Genomic DNA, 19,288 nt, shown 5'->3' with positions numbered 1-19,288 from the left:
AACATTCAGAGAACTCAATATGGACAGGGACATTAGATAATATTAAAAATGCTTAATTTTAATGGTTTGATAATACATATCCATGCTGAAGTATATGGGGTGAAATGACCTAAGACTTAGAATATGCCTTAAATACATTACAAAAGACAAAAATGCTAGTGTGGTAAATTCCTGTTAACTTGAATCTGGAGGAGTACACTAGGGTTCATAACATGATTCTCTCTTTGTATGTGTCCGAAGCTTTTCATAAGAAAATTTCTACTTTAAAATATCCTGGAATAGACCAGTGGAAAAGAATAGAGGGCCCTAAAACAGGTCCACATATATATGCATGGAGAGCCTAGCAAACAGGAGAGGTGACATTACAAATTGGTGGGGAAAGAATAAATTATCCAATGAATGATATTAAGACAACTAGTTGTCTCAACATGGAAACAGATAAAATCCGCACCTTAACTTACACAAAAATAAATTCCAGGAGAATTAAAGCAGCTGTACTTTAGCCCAAAATTGTAAAAGGAAACATAAGGAAATAATTTTGAGTGAACATAAAGGGATTTCTGAAAAGGTACAAACAGTGAGCCAGGCACAGTGGTTCACAGCTGCAATCCCAGCACTTTGGGAGGCCAAGGTGGGTGGATTGCTTGAGCTCAGGAGTTGGAGACCAGTCTGGGCAATGTGGTAAAAATGGAAAAAAATGTGGTAAAAATGGAAAAAAAATAAATAAATAACGGCATGGTGGTACACACGTGTAGTCACAGCCACTCAAAGAGGCTGAAGTTGGAGGATCCCCTGAGCCTAGGAGGCCGAGGCTGCAGTGAGCCGTGATCACACACTACTGCACTCCAGCTTGGGTGACTTCTGAGTGAGACCCTGTCTCAAAAGATGCAAATAGCACAAGTCATAAAGAAAAAGACCCAGACAACATAAAAAGATCAACATCACTAGTTATCAGAGAAATTAATATCACTTATTCTTATCAGGTAGGCAAAAATGTTAAATTCCGAGCCCATCAAGTGTAGGCCTCTGTACAGAGAAATGCACTGCTGATATGACTGAAAAAAAGTCAAACGTAAAGAAAGTAATTAGTTTGGCATACTTTAGTAAACTTAAAAGATACTCATATTCCATGCAATTCCACCCTAGAAAAATAAAGCCATAAACATAAACTGACTGGGAAGATTCTATTTGTTTAACAGAGACAAAATCTGACCCTACAGATTTTTATTAGGTTTTATATAACCATGACAGTGGTGTATTTTTTAATTCATTACTACTTTTTTATTTCTATGATGTCCCAATTTTTTTTTGTTTGTTTGTTTTTTGGGTTTTTTGTTGTTGTTGTCACTGTTGTTGAGACGGAGTCTCGCTCTGTTGCCCAGACTGGAGTGCAATGGCACAATCTCAGCTCACTGCAAGCTCCGCCTCCCAGGTTCACACCATTCTCCTGCCTCAGCCTTTCAAGTAGCTGGGACTACAGGCGTGCGCCACCACACCTGGCTAATTTTTGTATTTTTAGTAGAGACAGAGTTTCACCATGTTGGTCAGGCTGGTCTCAAACTCCTGACCTCAGGTGATCCGCCTGCCTCAGCCTCCCAAAGTGCTGGGATTAGAGTCGTGAGCCACCAGGCCTGGCCAATGTCCCACTTGTTATATCATATAATTATGCATCCTGCAGAACAAAATGTGCTTTTATAGGTACTGAAAAACTATGTGCAAATAAATGATTTTTTTAAGACCTATGTTCACCTACAAAGTATTTCTATCTAATTATTCCATATAATCCCACATAAGTCTAATTTTTTTTTATTTTTTAATGTTTGAGTACTTTTCTAGGATAATTGCATATAATAGTTCATTTAGCCTTCACTAACTACATAGAAGACTCCCCCTATTTCCCAGCTGTCAAATTATCTACAGATAGGAATGCTAGCACCTTATTCTCTTCTTCAAACATTGACAACTGTGTTATCATTCCTGAACATCTAATTGTATCCAGTTTTGCCTGTATTTTCCTGCACTGGACCAAAGAGTTCATTTTCTTCTGATTTTTAATCCACATTAAAAACCCACAGATTTTTAATCCATAAAAACCCACAGATTTTTAGTCTATAAATCTATTATAATTCAATTAAGACACATAAAATATCTTTTTTTTTTTTTTAAGTTCCTGGATATATGTGCAGAACATACAGGTTTGTTACACAGATATACATGTGCCATGGTGGTTTGCCGCATCTATCAACCCATTATCTAGGTTTTAAGCCCCACATGCGTTAGGTATTTGTCCTAATGCTCTCCCTCCCCTTGCCTCCTACTCTACAACAGGTCCTGGTGTGTGATGTTCCCCTCCCTATGTCCATGTGTTCTCATTGTTCAACTCCCACTTAAGAGAGAGAACACGCAGTGTTTGGTTTGCTGTTCCTGTGTTAGTTTGCTGAGAATGATGGCTTCCAGCTTCATCCATGTTCCTGCAAAGGACATGATCTCATTTCTTTTTATGGCTGCATAGTATTCCATGGTGTCTATGTGCTACATTATCTTTATCCAGTTGATCATCAATAGGCATTTGGGTTGGTTCCAAGTCTTTACTATTGTAAATAGTGCGGCAATAAACTTTAAAATTAATCCATAATAAAAATCCATGGTTTTTAATCCACATCAAAAATCCACATTAAATATCCATGGATTTTTCATCCATATTAAATATCCATGGATTTTTCACGGGGCACAGTGGCTCATGCCTGTAATCCCAGCACTTTGGGAGGCCGAGGTGGGTGGATCACCTGAGGTCAGGAGTTCCAGACCACCCTGGCCAACATGGTAAAACCCCATCTCTACTAAAAACACAAAAATTAGCTGGGCATGATAGCTGGTGCCTGTAATTCCAGCTATTCGGGAGGCTGAAGCAGGAGAATCGCCTGAACTTGGGAGGCGGAGGTTACAGTAAGCCAAGATTGCACCATTGCACTCCAGCCTGGGTGACAAGAGCAAAACTCCATCTCAAAAAAAAAAAAAAACAAAAAACATGGATTTTTAATATATAAATCTATTATTATTTAAGACACACAAACTATTTGTTTTCCCTGCTTCATCTATAAAAATTATTTCTTGAATTCACAATTTTTCTAAGTATTTTATTTTATTATTGTTTGTTTGTTTTTTGAGACAGTCTCGCTCTGCCACCCAGACTAGAGTGCAGTGGTGTGTTCTCGGCTCACTGCAACTTCCGACTCCCGGGTTCCAGTGATTCTCCCTGCCTTAGCCTCTCGAGTAGCTGGGATTACAGGCACCCGCCACCAGATCCAGCTAGTTTTTGTATTTTTAGTAGAGACGGGGTTTCACCATGTTGGCCAGGCTGATCTCTAATTCCTGACCTCAGGTGATCCGCCCGCCTCGGCCTCCCAAAGTGTTGGGATTACAGGCGTAAGCCACCATGCCAGCCCCAACATCTCTTAAATATTTAAGGACCAACTGACTTGCAGTGTGTAAAATGATTACCTACCAAAATGATCAGTTAATTTTATTTTAAAAATTATTTTCTTTCACTATCTCTGAACAACAGGTAATTTTCATCCATGGATTAGTCAGAAACTACATACCTTAATTAGCATTGCTCTGAAACTCCGCAAACTAGCCAGCTTTTAATGTGGCTCCATTATATTTCGTTCCCCTACTATGGCACTTGCTACACAATTGTTTTTTGCTTTTTTTTTTCCCCAAAATATCAGGTTTATTGTAGAAATTGATGAGTAAATCTTACATTAAAATACAAAGCACCTAGAATATAGCCGCAAAACAAAAAACACTGGAGCCACACAAAGGAAAAAGTAGACAACTTCTTCAAATGGGTGGTGGGGGGATATGCACACATGGGGCTTAATATCTGGGCATATTTAAGGACTAACCAAATGAGTCATCTTCTAATCGTTGATTCTGCAAGGCCATAAGGGCTCAAGTGAGTCAACAGCTGCTTATCAGAGGTCTAAGGGCTTCTTGCAGATTTGTCCTTTCCATTTCTTCCCTCTCCTTTTCCATGAGGTGAACTTTATTCAAATAACAATTTAGAGCCCGGCGTGGTGGCTCACACCTGTAATCCCAGGACTTTGGGAGGCCAAGGCAGGTGGATCACCTGAGGTCAGGAGTTCAAGATCAGCTTGGCCAACGTGGCAAAACCCCATCTCTACTAAAAGTATAAAAATTAGCCAGGAGGGGTGGCAGGCACCTGTAATCCCAGCTACTCAGGAGGCCGAGGCAGGAGAATCACTTGAACCTGGGAGACAGAGGTTGCAGTGAGCCAAGATGGCGCCACCGCACTCCAGCACGGGTGAGAGCGAGACTCTGTCTCAAAAAAACATAAATAAATAAATAAGTTTAGGATCATCCATAATAGTGCCTGACACTACAAACATTTATTGGTTTAATTTACATTTTAACAAAAACTTTAGTATATTATTTTGTCTCTTCCCCTAGGGACAAAAGTGATGATTCTAATAAAGAGTGTGGAGTAGTGAAAAAGAAGAAAAGAAAAAAAAAAAAAAAAAAATATATATATATATATATATATATGCGCTTTGGAATCAAACTGACCTAAATTCCAAACCCAGTTTCACTGCTTGTTGACCATGTAATCTCAGATTATTAATTCAATGACTTAATTCAATTCTTCGAGTACGTAATGGAGACAAAGTTATGGGATCAGAGGCGTAATCTAATAATGCTTAAAAGAAGTCTAACAACAAAAAAGTTAGCCTTCCCAGCCTTCTTTTTTCTTACTAGTTGGTTCCTCTCATTTTTAACTAAATTTAAAATGTTTTCTAGCAGGATAAAGTGGGAGGAAGGAGGAAAATAATTAGTTAAAAGAAATATTTTCCTTGGTTTTCCAGTTGAAATATTGAAGGAAGGAATAAATACACCTGTTCCCTACAACAAAGAATGCCATTTGAGGAGTATAACAGAACGAACAGAGGTTCTGGGTTTGAATACTAACTTGAGTTTTACTATCTGAGTAATGAGTCACCATCTCCAAGACTGTGTTTATACTTCTGTAATAATAGGCCACTTATACTTCCTCTATTTATCTAAGAGTTACCGAGACATCTTACAAGAAAAAAGAGGGAAATAGTGCATTTCTAGAGGAAGGGTAAAGTAGCAAAACATTTTCAAAAAGCAATTTTAAAATACGAAACAAGAGCTTTAAAGATATGTCTCATCTTTGATCCAGTTCTAAGATTTCAAACTAAGCAAGCAATAATAAAGACATAAAAGGCTATGTATTGGCCGGGCGCGGTGGCTCAAGCCTGTAATCCCAGCACTTTGGGAGGCCGAGACGGGCGGATCATGAGGTCAGGAGATCGAGACCATCCTGGCTAACACGGTGAAACCCCGTCTCTACTAAAAAATACAAAAAAAAACTAGCCGGGTGAGGTGGCGGGCGCCTGTAGTCCCAGCTACTCGGGAGGCTGAGGCAGGAGAATGGCGTGGACCTGGGAGGCGGAGCTTGCAGTGAGCTGAGATCCGGCCACTGCACTCCAGCCTGGGAGACAGAGCGAGACTCCGTCTCAAAAAAAAAAAAAAAAAAAGGCTATGTATTAAAAGACGTTTTTCCGCCGGGTGCAGGGGCTCACACCAGTAATCCCAGCACTTCGGCTCACGCCAGTAATCCCAGCACTTCGGGAGGCAGGTGGACCTCTTGAGCCCATGAGGTCGAGACGAGCCTGGGCAACACAGCAAAAACCCCGTATGTACGAAAAATACGAAAAAAAAAAATAGCTGGGCGTGGTGGCTACTTCGGAGACTGAGGTGGGAGGATCACCTGAGCCTGGGCATATCTGAGCCTGGGAAAACATTCATTATAGCTAAAATGAATTAGTTAAAATAAAAAAAATTAAAAGTAATGTAAACTTCAACAGAAAGGAGAGATTTGGTTACGTAAATAGTGGTAGCAAATGGACTATTTCAAATTTTGACTTGAAGACCTACATTAAAAGACACTTCTGACACTATTAAGTGAAAAAATTAAAGAATATAAAACACAGATTTTAGTAATTTAAAAAATGGAGTGTGAAGGAGGAGGAAGGCTGAGAAGAGTACTCTCAGGTGCTAAGAGTAGTCATACAGCAGTTTTACAGCGAGTAAAATATTTACTTTCTCCCCCCCTTCCATATTTTCTTTACTGATATTTTTACAATAAACATAATAAACGTAAAAAGTTTCCCTTTTGTAGAATGGTTCTGAATACAAAACATTCAACAAAAAAGAGCATTCATTCACCTTTCAAACACAAAGGGAATCTACTACATTCAGGCACAGAATTAACTTGAGTAGATAGGTTTTTGTCTTCATTCATTTATCCATTCTAATCTGGGCATTTACAATGTGGCAGGCACAGTTCTAGACGCTAGGACTACAGCTGTGAACAAAAGAAAGGCCTTACGTCCCAAATCGTTTGCATTCTACGGATCATAATTTCAATTATTTCAGCAACCATACAGTTACATGGTCTAGAACATTTCTAAACTTATCAGCCTCAAGACAAAACACCGCTTCAAAGTTCTTTTTTTTCCTTGGAAGCTAAGTGTTCTTAACAGCTTAAAAAGGGACCTCATGTGGTTAATTCAGAGCATGACAATATTCCTTCTTCAAAGCTCAGGCAATGCCACCACCTCATATCTATAAAGTACATCACAGTTTAAAGCAGATTTCCCTACACGTTGATTTTTAAAGCAAACCAATACACGGGGTAGATACGTTCTCTGGTGTCCCGCAGTCACCCACACCAACCTCTGACTCGGTTTAGGAATTCCCAAGGGTTAGGGCTCAGCACATCAGAAGGCCAGCTCTACCTGCAGAGCTGACCTGGACAAGTGTCTCCGTGCGGAAGGACTCCCCTCCACCCGGCCCCGCCCCAGAAGGACCTGCAACCTTGACAGGGCAACCCGGGGACACCCCGCATCATCTAACGAACTCGGGGGAGATCGACTCCAGGAATTTCACAACTTCTCACCGTCGCAACACTCACAGCAGAGCCCCTGGGTGTTAACTCCCTTCTCTCGTTTTAAAAAAGTTACAAAGTAAAAACAGACACCAACGGCTTTCCCTAGACTGCAGGGCCGCGATCGGGCTAAGCGCGCCCAGGGCCCACACACGCTGAGGTCTCAACCCGGGGCCGCAAGGCCTCCCGTGGAAGGAGCGGAGGCAGAGGGAAGGCCACGGAGGAGCCGGCTCTGCACTCCGAGGCCCGGGCCAGGGCCCGCCCGACGCGTCCGGCCACCAGGTCACGGACATGGCGGGCACCTGGGAGGGAGAAGCCAAGGCCGCAGGACCAGGACCGGGTGACAGGTTTATTGCCCTCGGTGAGCAAGTTGAGTTTCTCGTCACCCTCCCACCCCCAAGTCTACACGCACATCCCTTCCTCGCCCCTCCGCGTACCTGACACACAGAGGCGCGAAATCCCGCGTAGTCCGAGCGCTCCCCGACCTGCAGAGACCGGTCCCCGAGCTCGGACTCCTTTTCGCGCCGGTCAAACAAGTACACCGTCCTGTGGCCGACGCCTCCGCCATCCTCCTTAGTCCCCACAGAGGCCCCGCCGGGCCCGCCGCCGTCCGCCGCTGCCATATTGGGGAGAAGGAGAAAAGACAGCGATGCCGGCCGCCGCCAGGCTCAGGGCTGAGGTGCGCGCTCCGCGCGGCGCCTCAGCTCCAGCTCCCAGGGCGGCTCGAGGCCTCGGCCCGGCGCGCTGCAGCTCCTCCTCAGCGGCGGCGGCCGAGCAGCGGCAGGCGCGAGGATCACCCGGGAACCGATTCAAACGCGCTCCTGCCCGTGCACCACGTCACTTCCGCGCCCCGCCACTCCTGAGGAGAAGGGGACGCGCGGCGCGCTCCTCACCGGGCCCGGGCCCAGCGCCTATCGCCGCCTACGCGAGCCTCCCGGCGCGACCTACGACCAGAGCCGCCGCCGGGACTGTGGCGCAGGAGGAAGAGGGGTGGCGGGTGGCGGGCGGCGGGCGGCAGCGAGGGGGCGGAGCGAATCCAGCAGGCCGCGCGGGCAGGGGCGGGGCTTCTCCGCGCGCGCGCCCGGGGCCCGCCTCCTCGGTCCTCGCGGAGTTGGAGGGAGGCTGAGTCCTTCGCGGGCGCCTGCGCCCTGCGGGTTGTCCTCAGAAGCCGAGCCTGGAGAGCAGGGCTCGGGGGCAGCGGGGGAATCTCCTGAAGAGCTGTGTTCTTTCGGCGGAAAGGGCCCCGCTGGCCTCCCGCCTCGCCATGATCCTGACTGAGCTTATAGGTGTCGAGCTCGCGGCGCCGCGCCGGCTGGCTAAGCCCTCTGCGGCTGGGTCGCGTGGACGCGGTGGCGGGAAGCTTCAGGCCCGCGGTACTCGCCGGGTGCAGAGTCCCCCGAAGCGAGCACCGCGAAGCTGGTCCGTGAGAACGTCAGAAGGGCACTCTGTGACGTCACAGCGTCCCCGCCCGCACCCTCTGGGGTCTCTGGAGCGCCGACGGCATTCGGGGTGCGGAGGTGACTCCAGTGCCCTAGTTTTCTCGCTACCTGCGCTTCGCGGTCTCCCACGTACCTGTAAATTGTGAAAGAATCCACGCCACAGTTACCGGGGTTAAATTAGATCTTCGCAAAATTCATAAGGCCTAATGCGTTTTCAATAAAAGCCTTTAATCGTCATTACTGGGCAACGTTTCTTTAACTATCCTTATCATGGGCAGGTAGTGCCCTAACTCAACAAATAAAATGCCATTGTTAGAAGACTAGGTTTACTCTCCAATTCTTAGAAGTCGTGACTATTGTATACTTGAGAGTGATATGTAAATTCAGAAACCCAAAGGTTTCTGGGTTTTTCAAATCCCAGACTATAAGCCTGGATAATAATGCGTTTTCTGTTTTACTAGGTTTGCTAAAACGTTGTATGGACAGACTTACAGGTAAAAGTGTTATGTTAGAAACCTAGATTTGCTTGTTGATGTCAAGACGTTTCAAGGTCGTGGCGTATGTATGTATAATTGACTACACATATGCTAGAGGTAGACACCAATTGGAACGAAATTGTGAAGGCGTGTTTGGGGAACATAAATCGTTTGGCTAGAAGTGGGGAAAACTGAGCGGTAGATGGTGGAAGATAAAATTGGAAAGACAAATTGTGGCCAAATGATGTGTATGTTCCTTAAGGTGGAGGTGGAGGAAGAGAAAACAAAAAAGTAATCCCTGATTCTAATGGGATTTCTTTGAAGTCTGATGTTTTATTTACCTTTCAAATTCATGAGAATGTCTCTTTCTATTCCTTTATATAGCGGTGTTTGAGTTAAATGACTCAAAGAAAAACACAGATTGTTTTTCTAATTCTTAGTTAATGGGTAAGATGAATTGCCTCTCTACTTCAGCAAATTGAGATTAGAGCTGGAGGTTCGTCATCAGGGCAATTTCTCATTTCTCTGTAATACCAAATTATACAAGCACACCTCTTTCATGTCTTTAGAAGAGATTTCAGGATCATCTCTAAGAGATTTTTTTTTTAATGGTGCCAGAGAAGTGTACTGCAGTATTATGGGCAGCTCTTAGTGGTAACATTGATGTCTTATCTTGTTGACAGATCGAGTCTGAATCAGTTTATTAATGGCAGTATGGCATCACTTTTGTTCTCAGAATATCAAACAATTTTTTTATCAAAGAAAGATGATGAGTTTGTTATTTATTTAATTTTCATCACAAGTAAATAAAAGCGTTTGAAATGACCCAGTTCCTTAATTAGTTCTCTTCAATTGACTCTTAATTTTTATTTTAATTAGCTATCTTTCTACAGAGTAAAATATTTAAGTGGCCTTGTATCATTTATTGCTACATAACAAACTTCCCCCAAATTTAGTGGTCCCTGAAGAAGTTCCCCATTCCCATCCTCCTTGGATTTAGCTCAAGCGTCAGTCAGGCAGCACAGACCCAGACCAGGTGCAGCTCAGAGGTGGTGAACAATGGCCCTTCATGTCTGCAATTAAAAATGGCCTCCAGTAAAACTACAGTCGTCCTTTGGTATCCTTGTGAAAATGGTTTCTAGACCAGGACCCCCATGGATAGGAAAATCCAAGGCTGCTCAAGTCCCTCATATAAAATGGTGAAGTATTTGCATACAACCTACAGACATTCTCCTGCATACTTTAAATCATGTCTAGATTACTTATAATACCTAATACAATATAAATGCTATGTAAATGGGTTGTTATACTGTATTGTTTTTCATTTGGATTTTTTGTTGTTTTATTGTGATTTTAAAATATGTTCTATCCTCAGTTGATAGAATCCAGGCAGGCGGAACCTAAGGATACTGAGGGCCACAGTACATTGCAAAAAAAAAAAAAAGGGACAAAAGACTTAATGGAAAAGGTATAAAAAAGCTGATGGAGCAGAGCCTGAGGATTTTATGGTGGAAAAAGTACTACACCAAAGTGTAGTGAATGGGAAGGTAGAATATTCCCTGAAACGGAATGGATTTACACTTGCTGACAATAATTGAGAACCTGCAGAAAACTTAGATTTTCCTAATTGAACTATTTCTTAATCCTCAAAAAAACTGGTAAAGGAAAAGATAGTACAAAAAGAAAATCTTTATCCGATAGTGAATCTGATGACAGCAGGTGAAAGGGATGCTACTGAAAAACCAGGGGACTCTTGATCCTAAGCAAACAATTGGTGCCACAGACTGCAGTGAAGAATTAATGTTTCTAACGGAATGGAAAGATTCCGATGAGGCCAACGCGGTGCTGGCAAAGAGGCAAACACGAAGTGTCCTCAAATTGCAAATTATTTTTATGAAGAGAGACTAACTTGGCATTCCTGTCCAGAAGATGAAACTCAAAAATTGTTGCACTGCAGTATACTGCCATATAGTGTGTGTGTGCGTGTGTAAAACCTAGGTCTTGATTTTCTTATTAGTGTGAAATATTCTATTTTTTTAAAAAATAGAGATAGAGTCTCACTATGTTGCCCAGGTTGGTCTCAAACTCTGGGCTCAAGTGATCCTCCTGCCTTGGCTTCCCAAAAGTGCTGGGACTACAGATATGAGCCACCGTGCCCAACCAGCTGTTTTCTAATGAAATCTATTTTCTACTTCAAAATCTTGTTTTGAAGTAGAATCGAGAGAGTTTTTGGGGTTTGTTTTGGGGATTTGTTGGGGGTTTTTCATCAATAGCACTTGTTACTTTTGAACATGTAGAAAAAAGCTTTCTGTAGCTGCTTTATTTACCAGAAAAGAATATTTGATTCCATGGTATATTATTTCCTCTGCATTGGAGAACAGCTTTTCTAAATGTTGGGAACATTTTCCATAATCGTTACTCAATCATAACTTGTGTTTAACCTATAATGCCTAAAGCTATTCTGAATTTTTGTTTGTTTGTGTATATGTAAATACATACATACATAGTTGTGGTTTTGCTTTTTACATGACCTAAGAAATGGCATTTCACAATCATGGGTAAATTCAAGTTTTCTTCTGGAATGCCATCATTCTAAGCAGCCCAAGGAATAGATCACCTTAAGTTAAAATTTTTCCTAAAGCCACAATGTTTCAAATTGAATAATTTGTAATTAATTGGCCAAGTTAAATGCAATGTAAACAATTTAAATTGTACAATTTAAAGAAGCCAAATCAGAGCCGGGTGTGGTGGCTCATGCCTGTAATCCCAGCACTTTGGGAGGCCAGGCAGGCTGATCACCTGAGGTCGGGAGTTCAAGACCAGCCTGACCAACATGGAGAAACCCCATCTCCCCTAAAAATACTAAATTAGCCGGGCATGGTGGTGCATGCCTGTAATCTTAGCTACTTGGGAGGCTGAGGCAGGAGAACTACTTGAACCCGGGAGGCAGAGGTTGCGGTGAACTGAGATCGCACCATTGCACTCCAGGCTGGGCAATAAGAGCAAAACTCCTTCTCAAAAAAAGGAAGCCAAGTCAGAGTCTATAATGTCTACAGCTATAGTCATATAAAAGCAACAGTTTATTTGCAAAACCTTCTAAAAGGAGAAATTTTATCACCAACAACCTCCCTACTCAGATGAGGAAACCAGACAGATACTGATGTGGCTTTTTTTTTTTTTTTAGACGGTCTTGTAATGTTGCCAAGACTGGTGTGCTATGGTACAGTTACAGCTAACTGCAGCCTTGAACTCCTGGGTTCAAGCAATCCTTCCGCCTCAGCCTCCCAAGTAGCTAGGACTACAGGCACGTGCCACCACACCCAGCTAATTTTAAAATTTCTTTCTAGAGATAGGGTCTTGCTTTCTTTTCCAAGCTGCTCTTGAACTGTCGGCCTTGAGCGACCCTCCCACCTCAGCTTCCCAAAGTGCTGGCATTGCAGACATAAACCACCACTCTCAGTCCCGTACTGGTGTGTTTTAATTAGTCAAGCAAGGCTTAGCTAAGTGGGCATTTAAAGACTCCTTCTGAAGAGCCATTTCTTTACAAACAGTTGAAAATCTTATGCTATATTGGCCAAAAGGTCATAATTCATGGAATGTCTTTGTTCATGAAACTAAATAGATGGTTAGAGATGTTTAAGACCTGGTGGCATACATGGGTGAACAATTGCAATGTAAACTCTTGACTTGCATGCTTTTTCTTTACCTCAACCCATTGATTACATGTAGGCTCAATCATTTCACTATTTAGGTTACTGGTTCAGAAGAAGCCAGGAAAAACAATAACACTATAGTAATAAGAATGTTGCCTGACTGTGTATTGCTTACTTTCTTGTAGATACTGCTGAATAGCGATCAATACGTAGCTTTATATTTTTAAAAATAAATGACTTAGTGGCTTAAATAGGAATCATTTATTTGCTTGTGATCGACCATTTGGGCTAAGCTCAGCTGAACAGATCTTCTGCTGGCCTCACTTGAGATCACTTCAGCTTCAGTCAGCTGGTAACTTCACCAAGGCTGGATGGCTCACAATGGCCTCACTCACATGGCTGGCAGCTGAGGCTGTTGGTTAGAGCGCCTCAATTTTCCTCTAGTAGGCATCTTTAATAGCATAGCTTGGTTTCTTACTTGGTTGTCACAGCATTCCAAAAGAAAAGGCTCCGGTGTGCAAGTGCTTACGGAAGCTCTGCTTGCATTACATTTTCTTTCTTTTTCTTTCTTTTTTTTTTTTTTTTTTTTTTTTTGAGACAGAGTCCCACTGTGTCACCCAGGCTGGAGTGCAGTGCGCAGTCTCGGCTCACTGCAGCCCCTGTCTCCTGAGTTCAAACAATTCTTCCACCTCAGCCTCCTTAGTAGCTGAGAGTATAGGTGTGCGCCACCATGCCGGGCTAATTTTTGTATTTTTAGTAGAGATGAGAGTTCACCACGTTGGCCAGGCTGGTCTCCAACTCCGATCCACCCACTTCAGCCTCCCAAAATGCTGGGATTACAGGTGTGAGCCACTGCACCCAGTCTGCATCACGTTTTCTTTCTTTTTTTTTTTTGATTGATATGAAGTCTCACTCTTGTCCCCAGGCTGGAATACAATGGCGTGATCTCCGCTCCCTGCAACCTCCACCTCCCGGGTTCAAGTGATTCTCCTGCCTCAGCCTCCCTAGTAGCTGGGATTACAGGTGTGTGCCACCATTCCTGGCTAATTTTTGTGTTTTTAGTAGAGACAGGGTTTTACCATGTTGGCCAGGCAGGTCTCGAACTCCTGACCTCAGGTGATCCGCCTGCCTCGGCCTCCCAAAGTGTTGGGATTACAGGTGTGAGCCACTGTGCCTGGCCTACATTTTCTAATGTCCCACTGGCCAAAGCTAGTCATGCAGCCAAACCCCTGTGTCATCCACTCCCACAACAGAGGTAGGCTTACAAAAATCCCGATAGGGAGAATAGCGCTGTATCTGTATGTTGAAATGAGACGAGTTTGAAAAAGTATTGCAGATATATGGTAGCTGGCAAAAAGAAGGAAAATAAAAAGCAGTCTTGTTAGGATTTGCTGATGAGATTAAGTTTCCCCCAAATAAAAATACCTAGAAAATTGTGCTTGCTTTGGCAGCACATATACTAAAATGGGAATGATACAGAGAAGATTAGCATGGCCGCTGCACTAGAATGACACACAAATTCCTGAAACATTCTGTATTATAAAAAAATAAACATACCTAGAAAATAAAGGGCAAGTGCCGGGCGTAGTGGCTTACGCCTGTAATACCAGCACTTTGGGAGGCCGAGACGGGCAGATCACGAGTTCAAGAGATCAAGAGCATCCTGGGCAACATGGTGAAACCCCGTCTGTACTAAAAATACAAAAATTAGCTGGGCATGGTTCATGCTCCTGTAGTCCCAGCTACTCGGGAGAATTGCTTGAACCTGCGAGGCACAGGTTGCAGTGAGCTGAGATCGTGCCACTGCATTCCAGCCTGGCGACAGAGCGAGACTCTGTCTCTAAATAAATAAATAAATAAATACAAAGAAGGGCAAGGAAAGTGATTTTGGGGGGTTATTTTTTATTTTGCCCATTTGTGGGGAATTCTACAGGATGAAAGTGATTTTTTTAATACCTCTATCTTCTCAAATTTATTTATTTTTATTATTTCTGGAGAGAGAAGAACAATTTTAGTGACATGAATTCAGGTTTTGCCAGTTAAAATACTTTCTGTAATGTGATTTGTGACTTTGAGCCCCAAATCTACCAAACTGGTAGAGAATATTTTGGAGTTCCTTCATTCCCAGTTTTTGTTTGTTTTTGTTTTTGAGAAAGGGTCTCATTCTGTCTCTCAGGCTGGAGTGCAGTGTCACGATCTCAGCTCACTGCAGCCTCTACTTCCTGGGTTCAAACCATCCTCCCACCTCAGCCTCCGGAGTAGCTGGGACCACAGTTGTGCACAACCATGCCCATCTAATTTTTGTGTTTTTTGTAGAGATGGGTTTTCACCATGTTGTCTAGGCTGGTCTTGAACTCCTGAGCTCAAGTGAGCCAACCACCTCAGCCTCCCAAAATGCTGGGATTACAGGCATGAGCTGCTGTGCCCAGCCTCATTCCCAATTTTAACAAGTTCAGTGCTCTGGGTGGTAGGGGTAGAGGCTCATCCATGTCTACGAGGCGGCCTCTTTAGATCTAGTGGCTTCTTGCTGCTTTTGTGCTGCTTGGGACATAGGCACCATTTACAAGGGTTATTTTTAATTCCATTTGCCTATATATACCTGTAGTATTTGGGGGAGGGGAGAACCAGGCTATTTTACCACCCTACAGGAAATCTCTTTTTTAATCTGGATAAAATCCTTTGCCTTTCTCTTCCTTCAAGGCAGTCTATCAATGCCTATAAATCCTTTTCTCAGCCAGGTGTGGTAGCTCATGCCTGTAATCCCAGCACTTTGGGATACTGAGGTGGGTGGATCACCTGAGGTCAGGAATTTGAGACCATCCTGGCCAACATGGCGAAACCCCATCTCTACTAAATTAAAAATTAGCCAGTTGTAGTGGTGCATGCCTGTAGTCCCAGCTAATCAAGAGGCTGAGGCAGGAGAATTGCTTGAACCAGGGAGGCAGAGAGGTTGCGGTGAGCCGAGATCGTGCCACTGCACTTCTGCCTGGGGACAGAGCCAGACTCCGTCTCAAAAAACAAACAAAAAGGCCGGGCGCGGTGGCTCAAGCCTGTAATCCCAGCACTTTGGGAGGCCGAGATGGGCGGATCACGAGGTCAGGAGATCGAGAGACGATCCCGGCTAACACGGTGAAGTGAAACCCCGTCTCTACTAAAAAAATACAAAAAAATAGCCGGGCGAGGTGGCGGGCGCCTGTAGTCCCAGCTACTCGGGAGGCTGAGGCAGGAGAATGGCGTAAACCCGGGAGGCGGAGCTTGCAGTGAGCTGAGATCCGGCCACTGCACTCCAGCCTGGGTGACAGAGCAAGACTCCGTCTCAAAAACAAACAAACAAACAAACAAACAAAAACAAACAAACAAAAAAAAGGCACAAGCCATGAATAAGCATTTCATAGAAGAGGAAACACAATTAGGAAATAAACACATGAAAAGGTGCTCAATCTTTTTTTTTTTTTTTTTTTTTTTTTTTTTTTTGAGACAGAGTCTTGCTCTGTCATCCAGGCTGGAGTGCAATAGTGTAATCTCGGCTTACTGCAACTTCCGCAGTTGAAAAAAAAATGTTTTCATTACCTGTTTGATTATGCTTTTATTTTGATTGTAAAGCACTGATTATTTTTCCTTCAAAAATCCATGTAGTTAGGCCAAGGCGGGCAGATCACCTGAGGTCGGGAGTTCAAGACCAGTCTGACCAACATGGAGAAACTCCATCTCTACTAAAAACACAAAATTAGCCGGGCGTGGTGGCACATGCCTGTAATCTCAGCTACTCCCGAGGCTGAGGAAAGAGAATCGCTTGAACCTGGGAGGAAACCCTAATTGTGTCTCCTCTTCTATGTGGTTGCAGTGAGCTGAGATCACGCCATTGCACTCCAGCCTGGACAACAGTAGGAGACTCTGTCTCAAAAAAAAAAAAAAAAAAAAAAAAAAAAAAATTCCATGTAGTTGATTTTTTCCTTATATATGAAAAATGGTACTTAGAATTTATTGAGTTCTTAAGCCGCCAGTACCTCTGCAAACACTTTACATTTTCTTGTTCAGTCTGTTTCTACATTTTTAGATCATGAAATATTTCATACATACAAGAGTATACATAATCTAAGTGTCTCTGAAAAGACAAACACATCTGTAGCTACCATTAACTTAAAAAAAAGAGCATTACTGATACTTTAAAGGCCCCAGTAAGCCCCTTCCAAAATGACATCTCTCTACTACTGAAGTATTCTCTATTCTGAAATTTGTTGGTATTTGTTTTCCTTCTGTTTGTAATAAATTATTTAGTTTTTGAGTTTTTGAACTATGTGTACATATATACATTCTTCTGCTCATTTTTTGTTCATATTTGTAAGATTCAATAATGTTGCTGCAAGTTACTGTAGTTCATTCTTTTTTTATTCTGTTTTACTGTTATATAGTATTTCTTGATATGAGTACACCACTGTTTTTCCATTCTCCTATCAATGAACATTTAAATTATTTCCAGGTCTTCGGTTTCTTTGTCTGTTTGCTTTTACTTTTTAGAAATCAAGCTTCTGTGAGTATGTTTCTGTTGTATCCTGATGTTCTTATGCAGTAGATATAATATTGCATAGGTTATATATCAAGTGTCATAGAATATGGCTAATTTATACACTTACCTGATAATGCCGAATTCTTTTCCAGCGGTGTAGAAGACCTGCTGCTCACTACCTTGTCAACACATGGGAGTGTTTTACTTTTGAAAATTTCTGTCAATCTGGTAGATGTGAAATAGTACCTCATTGTGGTTTAATTTGCACCTACCTCATTATAAATGAGATTGAGGCTGGGCATGGTGGATCGCACCTGTAATCTCAGCACTTTGTGAGATCAAGGCAGGCAGATCAACTGAGGCTAGGAGTTTGAGACCAGCCTAGCCAACATGGCGAAACCCCAACTCTACTAAAAATTCAAAAAAGTAGTCAGTGTGCTGGCACCTGCCTGTAATCCCAGCTACTTGGGCGGCTGAGGCACGAAAGTTGCTTTAGTCTGGGAGGCGGAAGTTGCAGTAAGCCGAGATTACACTGTTGCACTCCAGCCTGGATGACAGAGCAAGACTTTGTCTCAAAAAAAAAAAAAAAAAAAAAAAAAAGGCCGGGCGCGGTGGCTCAAGCCTGTAATCCCAGCACTTTGGGAGGCCGAGGCGGGCGGATCACAAGGTCAGGAGATCGAGACCACAGTGAAACCCCGTCTCTACTAAAAATACAAAAAATTAGCCGGGCGTGGTGGCAGGCGCCTGTAGTCCCAGCTACTCGGGAGGCTGAGGCAGGAGAATGGCGGGAACCCGGGAGGCGGAGCTTGCAGTGAGCCGAGATCGCGCCACTGCACTCCAGCCTGGGCGACAGCGTGAGACTCCGTCTCAAAAAAAAAAAAAAAAAAAAAGAGATTAAGCACCTTTTCATATGTTTATTTCCTAATTGTGTTTCCTCTTCTATGAAATGCTTATTCATGGCTTGTGCCTTTTTTTGTTTGTTTGTTTTTTGAGACAGAGTCTGGCCCTGTGCCCAGGCAGAAGTGCAATGGCACGATCTCGGCTCACTGCAACCTCCACCTTCCTGGTTCAAGCGATTCTCCTGCCTCAACCTCCTGAGGAGCTGGGACTACAGGCACGCGCCACCACGCCCAGCTGATTTTTGTATTTTTAGTAGAGACAGAGTTTCACCATTTTGGCCAGGATGGTTTCAATCTCTTGACCTCGTGATCCACCTGCCTCAGCCTCCCAAAGTGCTGGGATAACAGGCATGAGCCACCGCGCCTGGTCTCGTTGTTTTTTTTTTCTTTTTACACAGGGTCTTGCTGTGTTGCCTGGGCTGGAGTGCAGTGGCACAATCAGGCTCACTGCAGCCTCAGCCTCCTGGCTCAAGGTATTCTCCCACCTTAACCTCCCAAGTAACTGGGGCTACAGGTGCGGGCCACCACACCTGGCTGAATGTGCCGTTTTTTTGATGAAATTACTTGATTTTTTCCTATTGATTTTTTTAAAGTTCTCTACATATTGTGGATACTCAAATTTTGTTGGTTATGTCTATATAACATCTTTTCCCAGTTTGTGATTTATAATTTCCCTTTCTTTGTGAGACCTTTTAATGAATGGTAGTTCTTGCTCTTAGTATGTTTGAACTTACCAAATTATTTCCATTATGATTTGTACTTTTTGGTCTCTAAAAATTCCTCTAATACCAAGGCATTTTCAAATTTAATTTAATTAAGTTAATTAATTTATTTATATATCTATTTTGAGACGGGGTTTCACTCTTGTTGCCCAGGCTGGAGTGCAGTGGCTCGAATCTCGGCTCACTGCAACCTCTGCTTCCCGGGTTCAAGCAATTCTCCTGCCTCAGCCTCCCAAGTAGCTGGGATTACAGGCACCTGCCACCACACCCAGCTAATTCTTATATTTTTAGTAGAGATGGGGTTTCACCATGTTGACCAGGCTGGTCTGGAACTCCTGACCTCAGGTGATCCACCCACCTCGGCCTCCCAAGGTGCTGGGATTACAGTCATGAGCCACCGTGCCTGGCCTCAAATTTTATTTTTGAAGTTTAAAATTTTTCTATTAAAAACACTTAATGGCCAGGCATGGTGGCTCACGCCTGTAATCCATCCCAGCACTTTGGTAGGCCAAGGAGGGCAGATCACCTGAGATCAGGAATTCGAGACCAGCCTGGCCAACATGGAGAAACCCCATCTCTACTAAAAATACAGAAATAG

General features: G+C 43.3%; 1 protein-coding gene, 1 non-coding gene and 1 pseudogene across 2 annotated transcripts in view; 2 read left to right on the top strand and 1 right to left on the bottom strand.

Annotated features, from left to right (window-relative positions):
- The window catches only part of SMCHD1 (structural maintenance of chromosomes flexible hinge domain containing 1), a 150,458-nt gene extending 142,477 nt beyond the window's left edge, over nt 1-7,981 (bottom strand). Inside the window, exon 1 of the mRNA XM_050767418.1 lies at nt 7,432-7,981. Within this exon, the coding sequence (XP_050623375.1) occupies nt 7,432-7,617 (186 nt within the window). The 5' untranslated portion in view covers nt 7,618-7,981. The remainder of the gene's footprint in view (nt 1-7,431) is intronic.
- Nucleotides 7,982-8,258: 277 nt separating this feature from the next.
- On the top strand, nt 8,259-10,915 carry LOC126941101 (chromobox protein homolog 3-like; annotated as a pseudogene).
- A 3,082-nt stretch (nt 10,916-13,997) lies between these two features.
- Nucleotides 13,998-14,104, top strand: LOC126941637 (U6 spliceosomal RNA). Its single transcript, XR_007721404.1, has one exon. It is a non-coding gene; the product is annotated as a U6 spliceosomal RNA (small nuclear RNA).
- Nucleotides 14,105-19,288: the final 5,184 nt, after the last annotated feature.

This window comes from Macaca thibetana, chromosome 18 (assembly GCF_024542745.1).
Source record: "Macaca thibetana thibetana isolate TM-01 chromosome 18, ASM2454274v1, whole genome shotgun sequence".
NCBI classification, from domain to species: domain Eukaryota; kingdom Metazoa; phylum Chordata; class Mammalia; order Primates; family Cercopithecidae; genus Macaca; species Macaca thibetana.
The sequence above is the reverse complement of the archived record's forward strand: the minus strand, read 5'-3'. Positions and strand labels throughout refer to the sequence as shown.